This window comes from Pipistrellus hanaki (assembly GCF_964339955.1).
Source record: "Pipistrellus hanaki genome assembly, chromosome: 19".
Classification (NCBI taxonomy): Eukaryota; Metazoa; Chordata; class Mammalia; order Chiroptera; family Vespertilionidae; genus Pipistrellus; species Pipistrellus hanaki.
Window position 1 is genome coordinate 2,106,505 of NC_140521.1, and position 11,868 is coordinate 2,118,372.

General features: G+C 58.8%; 1 protein-coding gene and 1 gene segment (V, D, J or C); both read right to left on the reverse strand.

Moving 5' to 3' along the window:
• Positions 1 to 5,755: 5,755 nt before the first annotated feature.
• LOC311613974 (uncharacterized protein) lies at positions 5,756 to 8,302 on the reverse strand (the record flags this gene model as incomplete). The annotated part of the gene is made up of 3 exons (XM_084868462.1): positions 8,240 to 8,302; positions 7,780 to 8,139; positions 5,756 to 6,114 (listed from the first exon to the last, which is right to left on the reverse strand). Exons 1-3 carry the CDS (start codon positions 8,283 to 8,285, stop codon positions 5,756 to 5,758), a joined length of 765 nt encoding a protein of 254 aa, XP_084724588.1. The 5' UTR covers positions 8,286 to 8,302.
• Positions 8,303 to 8,545: 243 nt separating this feature from the next.
• Positions 8,546 to 11,281, reverse strand: LOC311613975 (immunoglobulin lambda variable 6-57-like). The segment is given in 3 exons: positions 11,236 to 11,281; positions 10,812 to 11,146; positions 8,546 to 8,572 (listed from the first exon to the last, which is right to left on the reverse strand).
• Between the last annotated feature and the right edge of the window lie 587 nt (positions 11,282 to 11,868).

An 11,868-nucleotide genomic window follows, 5' to 3' on the forward strand; every position in this document is an offset into this window, starting at 1 on the left:
GGCCTCCTGTGTGTGGCGCTGGGAGGGGATGGGTGACCTGTGGGAGCAGAATAAAGGCCTGACCGGCCCGTGTGCCCTCAGCTCTCATTTACCCGCTTCCTGGCCCCACATCACCCTGTGCGGCCCTGTGTCAGTCACACGGACACCTCCCGCCCTTCTTTCCCTTCATGAATCCCCCAATCCTACAACAACTCTGTGGGACTTGGGGTTCAACAATTGATATTAACTGTTTTTGTTCCCATGGTAGACCTTAGGCTGTATGAGTGTCATGTGACATTGCGTGACCTTACAGACTGTACGTTCCGGGAAATGTGAGCAGACAGTGCATTGTCTGCCATGTGATCGGCAGGTCATGTGCTCCTGGAGGGCGTCCTGTCTCCCATCCTCACTGATGGCTCCTCACAGGCCTGCCCCTCCTGTCTGCTCTCTGGGACCAACATCAGGACAGACAGGTGGAAGGCCTGGTCCTGGGTTCATTCATCTTTTATCCCATGATGGTCAGCTCCTCCCGAGAGATAAAGGAGGATGGAGCTGGTACAGGGATGAGCACTGGGGAAATTGTAACTATTAACTGTGCTCCTAGGCCAGCCAGGAATGGCGCCCCGCTCTGGTTGAGAGGAGATTGCACGTGACTGTTCCCCTTGACTGGATTCAGGCTCTCTGAGCTCAGGTGAGTTTGTGTCACTGTTTGGTCTGACAGGTGGAAACACAGAAGCACAGGCAGAGGCCACATCTAGTCTCCCTCCAGCTGATGGGCATGAACAGGCTTAAAGGTCGAAGGCTGCCTAAAAGCTGAGAACATGTGCTTTGGACAACGTGTTTCTCAAACTGGGGTGATGTGACACCCCCAGGGGCTCTTTGGAGATGTCAGGGTGTTATTCTGGGTGAGACCCTAGAGAAGAGGGTGCTGCTGCCTCTCCCGTGTGGAGCCCAGAGGAATCTTCCAGAAATCCCACAGGGACTGAGCAGCCCCCTCCCAGGCCTCGCCCCCACCCCATTGTCAGAAGTGCCCAGGCCCAGCTGCCCCCAGGGAGTGACTGCGCAGGACACAGGGCGCCATCACTCAGGTCAGGGGGAGAATGAATGACACAGAGGGACTCAGAGCCTCCATCTCAGCACAGGCCTTTGAGCAGGAGGCAGCAAAGAGCGCCCCCTGGTGGGGCAGACGCAGACAGCTCCAGGGTGGAAGCTCTGTGGGTTTGTTTGTTTTTTAAAAAAATATATTTTATTGATTTTTACAGAGAGGAAGGGAGAGATAGAGAGTTGGAAAGTCGATGAGAGACAAACATTGAACAGCTGCCTCTTGCACACCACCTAGCGGGGATGTAACCACAGCCAACATACATGCCCTTGACCGGAATCCAAGCTGGGACCTTTCAGTCCACATACAGAAGCTCTACCGCTGAGCCAAACCGGTTTTGGCGGCTCCGCGGGTTTTTGTCTCACTTCCCCATGGGCCTGAATCACTGTGCTGAAGCAGACTGACAGTAGTATTCGGCCTCGTCCTCGGGCTGCAGCCCTGAGATGGTCAGGTGGGCGGCATTGGAGGAGCTGTCGATGGAGCCAGAGAACCGGCCTGGGACCCCCGAGGGTCTTTGGTTATCGTCATAGATCAGCAGGGTGGGGGCACTGCCCGGACGCTGCTGGTACCAGTGCACATAATAGCTTCCAATGCTGCCGCTGCTGCGGGTGCAGGAGATGACGGCCTTCTGTCCCGGAGACCCCGACACGGAGGGGGGCTGAGTCAGCACAAACTGGGCCCAGGACCCTGCAAGGAGGGGGGACACAGGCATCAGAGGGGCCAGCACAGACCCGGGCCCAGGGAGGGAGGCCAGGCCATGCTCCCAGGGGACACACCTGTGCAGTGAGCCAGGAGGGCGAGGAGGAGGGGAGCCGGCTCCATGGTGGACGCGCCTCACACTCTGCTTCCTGAGCCCACAGCCAGGCCTGAGCCCGCACCTTCTTATAGGCCTGACCTCGAGGGAAGGCCCCATGCAAATCCTCCCCGCCCACCACCTCCTGTCTGCAGCTGCTGAGGCTCCTCCTTCACACTTGGCCTTGGTTCCACCAGAGAAGAGACTGGAGAGGGGACCTCACTGCCTCAGAAGACCTGCCTGAGGCTGGGGGCGGGGCCGGGAGGGGCACAGCTGAGCAATAGGGAGCAGCCAGCAGGGGCTTCCACCACAGCGCCCCCTGGAGGACAGAGGGCGCATGTCAGTCAGCCCTTGGGGAGGGAAAGGGGAGCCTGAGGAGAAGAGGGGTGCAGGCCAGGCACCCACCAGGGGCTAAGGGGGGCCTGGGGCAGCCTGGCTCCCCACTCCCTGGCAGCCGAGACAACTAACGGACTTGACACAGAGGTGATTAATATTAATACATTTAATGTGGTGTGGACACTGACACCCCGGAGGTGAATATTCAATCCATGTAGAAGAAGCAAATGGATCGATGCTGAGAAGTGAGCTGTGGCCTGAGAAAGCCTCCATTTAGGAGGGACGGGGAGTGAGAAGAGCAGGTTATTCAAGGCAACGTTACCTCTGCTTTCTTTTCTTTTCTTTTTTTGTTTTTATATTAAATATTTCTTAATTTGTCAATAACCACAGGAACCTGTCAGTGTTCCCTGAAGCCCTCCCCTGGGGACAGAGCTCAGAGCTGAGGAGCTCAAGGGAGGAAGAGAGGAGGGGAGGGAGGCAGCAGCAGAGGAGGGAGGAGGGCATGGAGGGGGCACTGAGAGTCTGTGCTGGTTGGGACGGAGCTTCAGTGGTTTGTTCAGAGAAGGAGGAGGCTGTGTCCATGACCAGGGGGAACACGAACATGTCACATGGGACGGGTCAGGAGTCACATAGGGTCACACACGTAACAGGAATGGGTGGGGAGCATGGTTGTCTGGGGGACCCTGTGTGGGTGCAGACACAGGGTGTGAGATGACAGGAAACACACGCTGGTCTCGGTTGCTGGCTCCGGCACAGGCTCCTGAGACCCTTGTCACTCCCTGGGGGGCGGGCGGGCCTGTGGCCAATGAGGGGGCACTGGGCGGGCTCCCTTTGATTGACACCCAAGGGCAGACTGTCATCACCTCTGGGCAGGGGTTTTGGTCTCACTTCCTCGACCTCTCAGACACCGTGGGAAACGAAAGCTGCTCATACTGAGATGACCTGTACCACAATAATAGTCAGCCTCGTCCTCAGCCTGCAGCCCCGAGATGGTCAGGAGCCCCGCATTGGCCGAGGCGTCTTTGGATCCAGAGAAGCGGCTGGGGACCCCGGAGCCCTGTTGTTTATTGGAGTCTGAGTGGTAGTTCAGGAGATACCGGGGAGGGTTCCCTGGCTTCTTCTGGTACCAGGATATCCTGTTGCTGACAACACTGAAACCACTGCTCAGGGTGCAAGTGAGTCTGGCTGTGGCTCCCAGAGATGCAGAGAGGGAGGGCGGCTGGGTCAGCACAGGCTGGGAGAGGGACCCTGCAGACACAGACACTTGTCAGTGAGGGGCAGGGACCAGGAGCGGGTTCCCAGGAGACCAAGCAGGAAGGGAAGGACCCTGGGCCCAGTCCTGGCCCTACCTGTGCAGTGAGAGAGGAGCGCCAGGAGCAGAGGAGTCCAGGCCATGGTGCTCACAGCCCTGAGCCCACAGTGGGGCTGGGCTGCCCAGGCCTCCTTTTCTCCCCCGCCCTCTGCCAGAGGAGGGGCTGCCATGCAAATGGGGGTCCCTCCAGGGACTGCTCAGCCCCTCCCTTGGCCCTGGGGCTGCAGCTCAGCTCACACCCCAGACTGAGGGGCATGGAGTTGGGCTCCCCGCTTGGGGGGCCCTGGGAGGAAGCACCTGCTGAGACACCAAATCACTGAGCACAGGACCCAGCCTCAGGCTCTAATGAGTTAAAGTTCTTAATGTGCAGCTGCATTGGGAGCACAGGGCAATCCCACAGCGCCCCCTCCTGGTGGCAGCACACACCTGCCCTTGGCCCAAAGCCCTGAGAGCCCAGCTGGACCTGCAGCTCAGAGCGGACTGTCTGTGGCCACACTCCCTGCACGGGTCCCGGGTCCTGTGCCCTGATGCCTGGAGCGCTCCCTGCAGCCTCCCTCCCAGGAGGAGTCCCGCCTGTGGGTGGCGCCATCAGGTCCACCAAGGACAGATGGATGTGGTTTTCCCTCCAGTGAAGATGGAGCACAATTGAGTGCACAGGGACCTTCCTGTCCCACGTCACAGCCCAGGGACCCCTCCCTCTGGTGACCGGGACTCAGAGGGCTGCTCAGGGCGTTTCCCGGGAGCACACTCAGGACCAAGGTCCAAGGAGGACCTCTCACCAGACCGTCCACGCCATGAGGGGCACGTGCAGGCTCACCGAGATCTGATGGGACGGACCCATAAGCATCAGGGCGTTTGCAGGCCTCCCGTGGGCCAGTGGGAGGAGCCACAGCTCATTCATGCAGGAATTGACTTTTATCACCTGTGTGGTGATCTGCACAGCTGTGTCCTGTGTTTCTTCTTGGCATTTTCTCAGGTGTTCCGACATTTGTTTAGATTTTAAGTAAAACGTTACTGCCTGTGCTTTCCGACTGGTTTTTTTATTTTAGTGAAAAATGGGTGAATTTGTTGTTAGCAGACACCCTTTCTGTCTGGGCAGGTGAACACAGAAACCATCACATCCTCACTGAGTGGAAACCACAGCGGGAACTTGTCACTTTTCTCTAAATCCGTCATGAAGTATGAACCCTGACCAAGACCCGGGGAGCCCGAGGGAGAGAGGAGGGGAGGGAGGCAGCAGCAGAGGAGGGAGGAGGGCAAGGAGGGGGCACTGAGAGGCTGTGCTGGTTGGGACCAACCTTCTGTGGTTTGTTCAGAGAAGGAGGAGGCTGTGTCCATGACCAGGGGGAACACGAACATGTCACATGGGATGGGTCAGGAGTCACACAGGATCACCCACATGTGACAGGCATGTGTGAGGAGCATGGCTGTCTGGGGGACCCTGTGTGGGTGCAGACACAGTGTGTGAGATGACAGGAAACACACGCTGGTCTCGGCCCCTGGCCCAGGCACAGGCTCCTGAGACCCTTGTCACTCCCTGGGGGGCGGGCCGGCCTGTGGCTGATGAGGGGGCTCTGGGCGGGCTCCTGGGTGAGGACAGTTCTCGGGAGAGGCCGGGAGGATGAGAAGCTGGGGAGCCCCTCACCTGCACCCGATTCCATTAAAGGGAGAGTGCTCAGGTGCAGTTAGCAAATTCATGGAACCCACGAAAGGAATTATGGGAACCATAATTGATATCCATGTTGTTTGGTGAATCCTGGGACATCCTGCCTGTGATTGGCAGCTGAACTGAGGGCAACAGGGTGATTTGCCCTTTAACTGTGGGTCTGACACCATCTCTGGGCACATGGGGTAAGCACTGCGTACTGTTTGGGGACATCAGCTGATGTCAGAGAACTGCTGTCCGGGAGCGACTCCCCACACATTGGGGCCCAGAAGGGCCAGGAGGGAAGAGCTCTGGGGGAGCAGCAGACAGCACACACAGGAGGGAGGAGCTGAGACTCTGACCCAGAAAAGTTCCTTCTTAGAATTCCCCGACACGGGGTGGGGGGCGGGGCTCCCTGACCGCCCGTGTGCTCCTGGGACGCCTGTGCTGCTGCTCCATCGAGTGTGACCTCCCTCCTCCCGGGACACAGGTCCCTGCAGAGGAGCCTCAGACAAAAGCCCCCAGACGCTCCTCGCTGAAGGAGGCTCAGAGCCACCGCCTCCAGGCCAGTGTTTTGGTCTCACTTCCTCATCTTCTGAGACACTGTGAGTAATGGTTGCTGTTCCCATCGCCCAGATCTGCATTGCAGTAATAGTCAGCCTCGTCCTCAGGCTGCAGCCCTGAGATGGTCAGGAGCCCCGCATTGGCCGAGGCGTCTTTGGATCCAGAGAAGCGGCTGGGGACCCCAGAGCCCTGGTACTTATCTGAGTCTGACTTATATTTCAGGAGATAATGGGGAGGACTCCCTGGCTTCTGCTGGTACCAGCGGATATCGTAGTCACCAATATTGAAGCCACTGCTCAGGGTGCAGGTGATTGTGACTGTGGCTCCCGGAGACGCAGAGAGGGAGGTCGGCTGGGTCACAACAAGCTGCTGGGAGAGGGACCCTGTAGACACAGACACTTGTCAGTGAGGGGCAGGGACCAGGGGCAGGTTCCCAGGAGACGGAACAGGAAGTGAATGAGCCTGGGCCCAGATATGGCCCTACCTGTGCAGAGAGAGAGGAGCGCCAGGAGCAGAGGAATCCAGGCCATGGTGCTCACAGCCCTGAGCCCACAGTGGGGCTGGGCTGCCCAGGCCTCCTTTTCTCCCATGCCCTCTGCCAGAGGAGGGGCTGCCATGCAAATGGGGGTCCCTCCAGGGACTGCCCAGCCCCTCCCTGGGCACTGGGTCTGCAGCTCAATTGACACCCCACACTGAGAGGCATGGAGGTGGGCTTAGCCCTTGGAAGGTCCTGGGAGGAAGCACCTGCTGAGACACCACATCACTGAGCACAGGGCCAAGCCTCAGGCCCAGCCTCCTATTAGTTAAGGGTCCTTAATGTGCAGCTGCATTGGGACCACAGAGGGATCCCACAGCGCCCCCTGCTGCTGGCAGCACACACCTGCACTTGGCACAAAGCCCTGAGAGCCCAGCTGGACCTGCAGCTCAGAGGGGACTGTCTGTGGCCACACACCCTGCCCGGGTCCCGGGTCCTGTGCCCTGATGCCTGGAGCGCTCCAGGCAGCCTCCCTCCCAGGAGGAATCCCGCCTGTGGGTGGCGCCATCTGGTCCACCAAGGACAGATGGATGTGGTTTTCCCTCCAGTGAAGATGGAGCACAAGTGAGTACACAGGGACCCTCCTGTCCCACGTCACAGCCCAGGGACCCCTCCCTCTGGTGACCGGGACTCAGAGGGCTGCTCAGGGCGTTTCCCGGGAGCACACTCAGGACCAAGGTCCAAGGAGGACGTCTCTCCAGACCTTCCAGGTCATGAGGGGCACGTGCAGGCTCACCGAGATCTGATGGGACGGACCCATAAGCATCAGGGCGTTTTCAGGCCTCCCAGTGAGAGGAGTCACAGCTCATTCATTCAGCAATTGACTTTTGTCACGTGTGTGATCTGCATAGCTGGGCCCTGTGTTTCTTGTTAGGATTTTCTAATGTGTCCTGTCATCTGTTTATATTTTAAGTAAAACTTTACCTCCTCTGCTTTCTGACTCATTGTCCTGTTTTTTGACAAATGGTAGATTGTGTTGTGTGTGCAGATTTGGGTATGTTTGGTCAGGTGAAGGCAGAAACCCTCGCATCCTCATTCAATGGAAACCACAGCGGGAACTTGTCAATTTTCCCTAAATCCTTCATGAAGGATGAGCCCTGACCTAGGACCAGAGGAGCCCGTGGCAGAGAGGAGGGGAGGGAGGCAGCAGCAGAGGAAGAAAAAGGGCAGGAAGGGGAGACTGAGATTCTGTGCTGGTTGGGCCCACCTTCTGTGGTTTGTTCAGAGAAGGAGGAGGCTGTGTCCATGACCAGGGGGAACACGAACATGTCACATGGGACAGGTCAGGAGTCACACAGGGTCACACACATGACATGAAAGTATGGGGAGCATGGCTGTCTGGGGGACCCTGTGTGGCTGCAGACACAGCGTGTGAGATGACAGGAAACGCACGCTGGTCTTGGCCTCTGGCCCCGGCACAGGCTCCTGAGACCCTTGTCACTCCCCGGGCTCCCTTTGATTGACACCCAAGGGCAGACTGTCATCACCTCTGGGCCAGGGGTTTTGGTCTCACTTCCTCGTCCTCTCAGACACTGTGGGAAACTAAAGCTGCTCCCACTGCCATGACCTGTAGCGCAGTAATAGTCAGCCTCATCCTCAGGCTGCAGCCCCGAGATGGTCAGGAGCCCCGCATTGGCCGAGGCATCTTTGGATCCAGAGAAGCGGCTGGGGACCCCGGAGCCCTGGTGCTTACTGGAGTCTGAGTAGTAGTACAGGAGATACTGGGGAGGGCTCCCTGGCTTCTGCTGGTACCAGGATATGTAGTAGCTGCCAACACTGAAGCCGCTGCTCAGGGTGCAGGTGATTGTGGCTGTGGCTCCCGGAGAGGCAGAGATGGAGGGTGGCTGGGTCAGCACAGGCTGGGACAGGGACCCTGCAGACACAGACACTTGTCAGTGAGGGGCAGGGACCAGGGGCAGGTTCCCAGGAGACCGAGCAGGAAGGAAGGAGCCTGGGCCCAGGCCTGGCCCTACCTGTGCAGTGAGAGAGGAGCGCCAGGAGCAGAGGGGTCCAGGCCATGGTGCTCACAGCCCTGAGCCCACAGTGGGGCTGGGCTGCCCAGGCCTCCTTTTCTCCCCTGCCCTCTGCCAGAGGAGGGGCTGCCATGCAAATGGGGGTCCCTCCTGGGACTGCACAGCCCCTCCCTGGGTCCTGGGGCTGCAGCTCAGCTCACACCCCAGACTGAGGGGCATGGAGGTGGGCTCAGCCCTTGGGGTGCCCTGGGAGGAAGCACCTGCTGAGACACCACATCACTGAGCACAGGGCCCAGCCTTAGACTCTTATGAGTTAAGGTCCTTAATGTACAGCTGCATTAGGACCAAAGGGCGGTCCCACAGCGCCCCCTGCTGGTTGAGGCACACACCTGTCCTTGGCCCAAAGCTCTGAGAGCCCAGCTGGACCTGCAGCTCAGAGGGGACTGTCTGTGGCCACACACCCTGCCCGGGTCCCGGGTCCTGTGCCCTGATGCCTAGAGCACTCCCTGCAGCCTCCCTCCAAGGAGGAGGCCCGCCTGTGGGAGGCGCCATCAGGTCCACCAAGGACACATGGATGTGGTTTCCCATCCAGTGCAGATGGTGCACAAGTGAGTGCACAGGGACCCTCCTGCCCCACGTCACAGCCCAGGGACCCCTCCCTCTGGTGACCGGGATTCAGAGGGCTGCTCAGGGCGTTTCCCGGGAACACACTCAGGACCAAGGTTCAAGGAGGACCTCTCACCAGACCTTCCAAGCCATGAGGGGCACGTGCAGGCTCACAGAGATCTGATGGGACGGACCTATAAGCATCATGGCGTTTGCAGGCCTCCCGTGGGCTAGTGGGAAGAGCCACAGCTCATTCGTTCAGGAACTGACTTTTATCCGCATAGCTGTGCCCTGTGTTTCTTGTTGGGATTTTCTCAGGTGTTGACATTTGTTTATATTTTAAATAAAACTTTAGCTCCTGCACTATCTGACTCGGTGTCCTATTTTGTGACACTTGGGAGATTGCGATGTGTGTGCGGATTCAAGGAAATGGGGGCGGGTGATGGGCTGTAATCTGAGTGTGGACGGGGAGCTGGCCGTGGTGCTGATGGAGCTGAGGAGGGACAGGGTGTCCTGTGTGTGGCGCTGGGAGGGGATGGGTGACCTGTGGGAGCAGCAAAAAGGGCTGACCCGTGTGCCCTCAGCTCCCTTTTAACCTCTTCCTGCCCCGGCGTCACCGTGTGCGGCCCTGTGTCAGTCACACAGACACCTCACGCCCTTCATTTTCCTTCAGGAATCTCCCTCACCCCAACCCCTGGCAATTCTGTTGGACTTGGTGTTCAACAATTGATATTAATTGTTGTTGTTCCCACGGTAGAGCTTAGGCTGTATGAGTGTCATGTGATATTAGGTCACCTGACAGACTGTACAATCTTTGAAATCTGAGCAGACAGTAGATTGTCTGCCGTGTGATCTGCAGGTCATGTGCCCGTGGAGGGCATCCTGTCTCCCATCCTCACTGATGGCCCCTCACACGCCTGCCCCTCCTGTCTGCTCTCTGGGACGAACACGGGGATTCAAACATCAAAGGCCTGGTCCTGGGCTCATTCATCTTTTATGTCATGCTTACTACCTCCTCCCGAGAGATAAAGGAGGATGGAGCAGGTACCCGGATGAGCACTGGGGAAACTGTAACTATTAAGTGAGCTCTTAGTTCAGCCAGGAATGGCGCCCCGCTCTGGTTGAGAGGAGATTGCACGTGACTGTTGCATGTGACTCGGTTCAGGCTCTCTGAGCTCAGGTGAGTTTGTTTGGTCTCACAGGTGGGCGCACAAAGCACAGGGGGAGGCCACATCTAGTCTCCCTCCAGCTGATGGGCATGAACAGGCTTAAAGTACAATGGCTGCCTAAAAGCTGAGAGCATGTGCTCTGGACAACGTGTTTCTCAAACTGGGGTGATTTGGCACCCCCAAGGGCTCTTTGGAGATGTCAGAGGGTGTTTTCCTGGGTGAGAGCCTAGAGAAGAGGGTGCTGCTGCCTCTCCCGTGTGGAGCCCAGAGGAAGCTTCCAGAAGTCCCACATGGGCAGAGCAGCCCCCTCCCAGGCCTCGCCCCCACCCTATTCAGAAGTGCCCAGGCCCACCTGCCCCCAGGAGTGACTGCACAGGACACGGGGCGCCATCACTCAGGTCAGGGGTAGAGTGAATGACACAGAGAGACTTAGAGCCTCCATCTCAGCACAGGCCTTCCAGCAGGAGGCAGCAGAGAGCGCCGCCTGGTGGGGAGATGCAGGCAGCCCAAGGTGGAGGCTCTGCTGGGGTTTTTTGTTTGTTTGTTTGTCTGTTTGTTTTTTTAAATATATTTTATTGATTTCTTACAGAGAGGAAGGGAGAGAGATAGAGAGATAGAAACGTCGATGAGAGAGAAACATCGACCAGCTGCCTCTTGCTCACCCCCTACCAAGGATGTGCCCGCAACCAATGTACATGCCCTTGACCAGAATCCAACCTGGGACCTTTCAGTCCACAGATAGAAGCTCTACCGCTGAGCCAAACCGGTTTTGGCGGCTCTGCGGGTTTTTGTCTCACTTCCCCATAGGCCTGAATCACTGTGAGATAATTGCTATTATAATAGGACAGACAGTAGTAGTCGGCCTCGTCCTCGGGCTGCAGCCCCGAGATGGTCAGGTGGGCGGCATTGGAGGAGCTGTCGGTGGAGCCAGAGAACCGATCTGGGACCCCGGAGGGTCTTTTGTCAAATTCATAGATCAGCAGGGTGGGGGCACTGCCCGGGCGCTGCTGGTACCAGGACACATAGCTGCTTCCAATGTTGCCGCTGCTGCGGGTGCAGGAGATGACGGCCTTCTGTCCCGGAGACCCCGACACGGAGGGGGGCTGAGTCAGCACAAACTGGGCCCAGGACCCTGCAAGGAGGGGGGACACAGGCATCAGAGGGGCCAGCACAGACCCGGGCCCAGGGAGGGAGGCCAGGGCATGCTCCCAGGGGACACACCTGTGCAGTGAGCCAGGAGGGCGAGGAGGAGGGGAGCCAGCTCCATGGTGGACGCGCCCCACACTCTGCTTCCTGAGCCCACAGCCAGGCCTGAGCCCTCACCTTCTTATAGGCCTGACCCCAAGCGGAGGCCCCATGCAAATCCTCCCCACAGCCCTCTGTCCCAGCTGCTCAGGCTCCTCCTTCACACTTGGCCTTGGTTCCACCAGAGAAGACACTGGAGATGGGACCTCACTGCCTCAGAAGACCTGCCTGAGGCTGGGGGCGGGGCCGGGAGGGGCACAGGTGAGCAATAGGGAGCAGACAGCAGGGGCTTCCACCACAGCGCCCCCTGGGGACACAGGGCGCATGGCAGTCAGCCCTTGGAGAGGGAAAGAGGAGCCTGAGGAGGAGAGGGGTGCAGGCCAGGCACCGACCAGGGGCCAAGGGTGGCGTGGAGCAGCCCTGCCCCCTACCCCTTGGTAGCCGTGCCGACTAACGGGCTGGACACGGAGGTCTGGCCACACATCCCTCTGGGCGCACCTCTCCCTGCGTAGGGATCGGGGACCGGGGCTCCGTCTGTGGGTGGAGGGGGCACACAGCTGTCCCCCTGTCCCCTGGCAGCCGCCTGGGAGGGGAAGCGCCTGGGCCAGT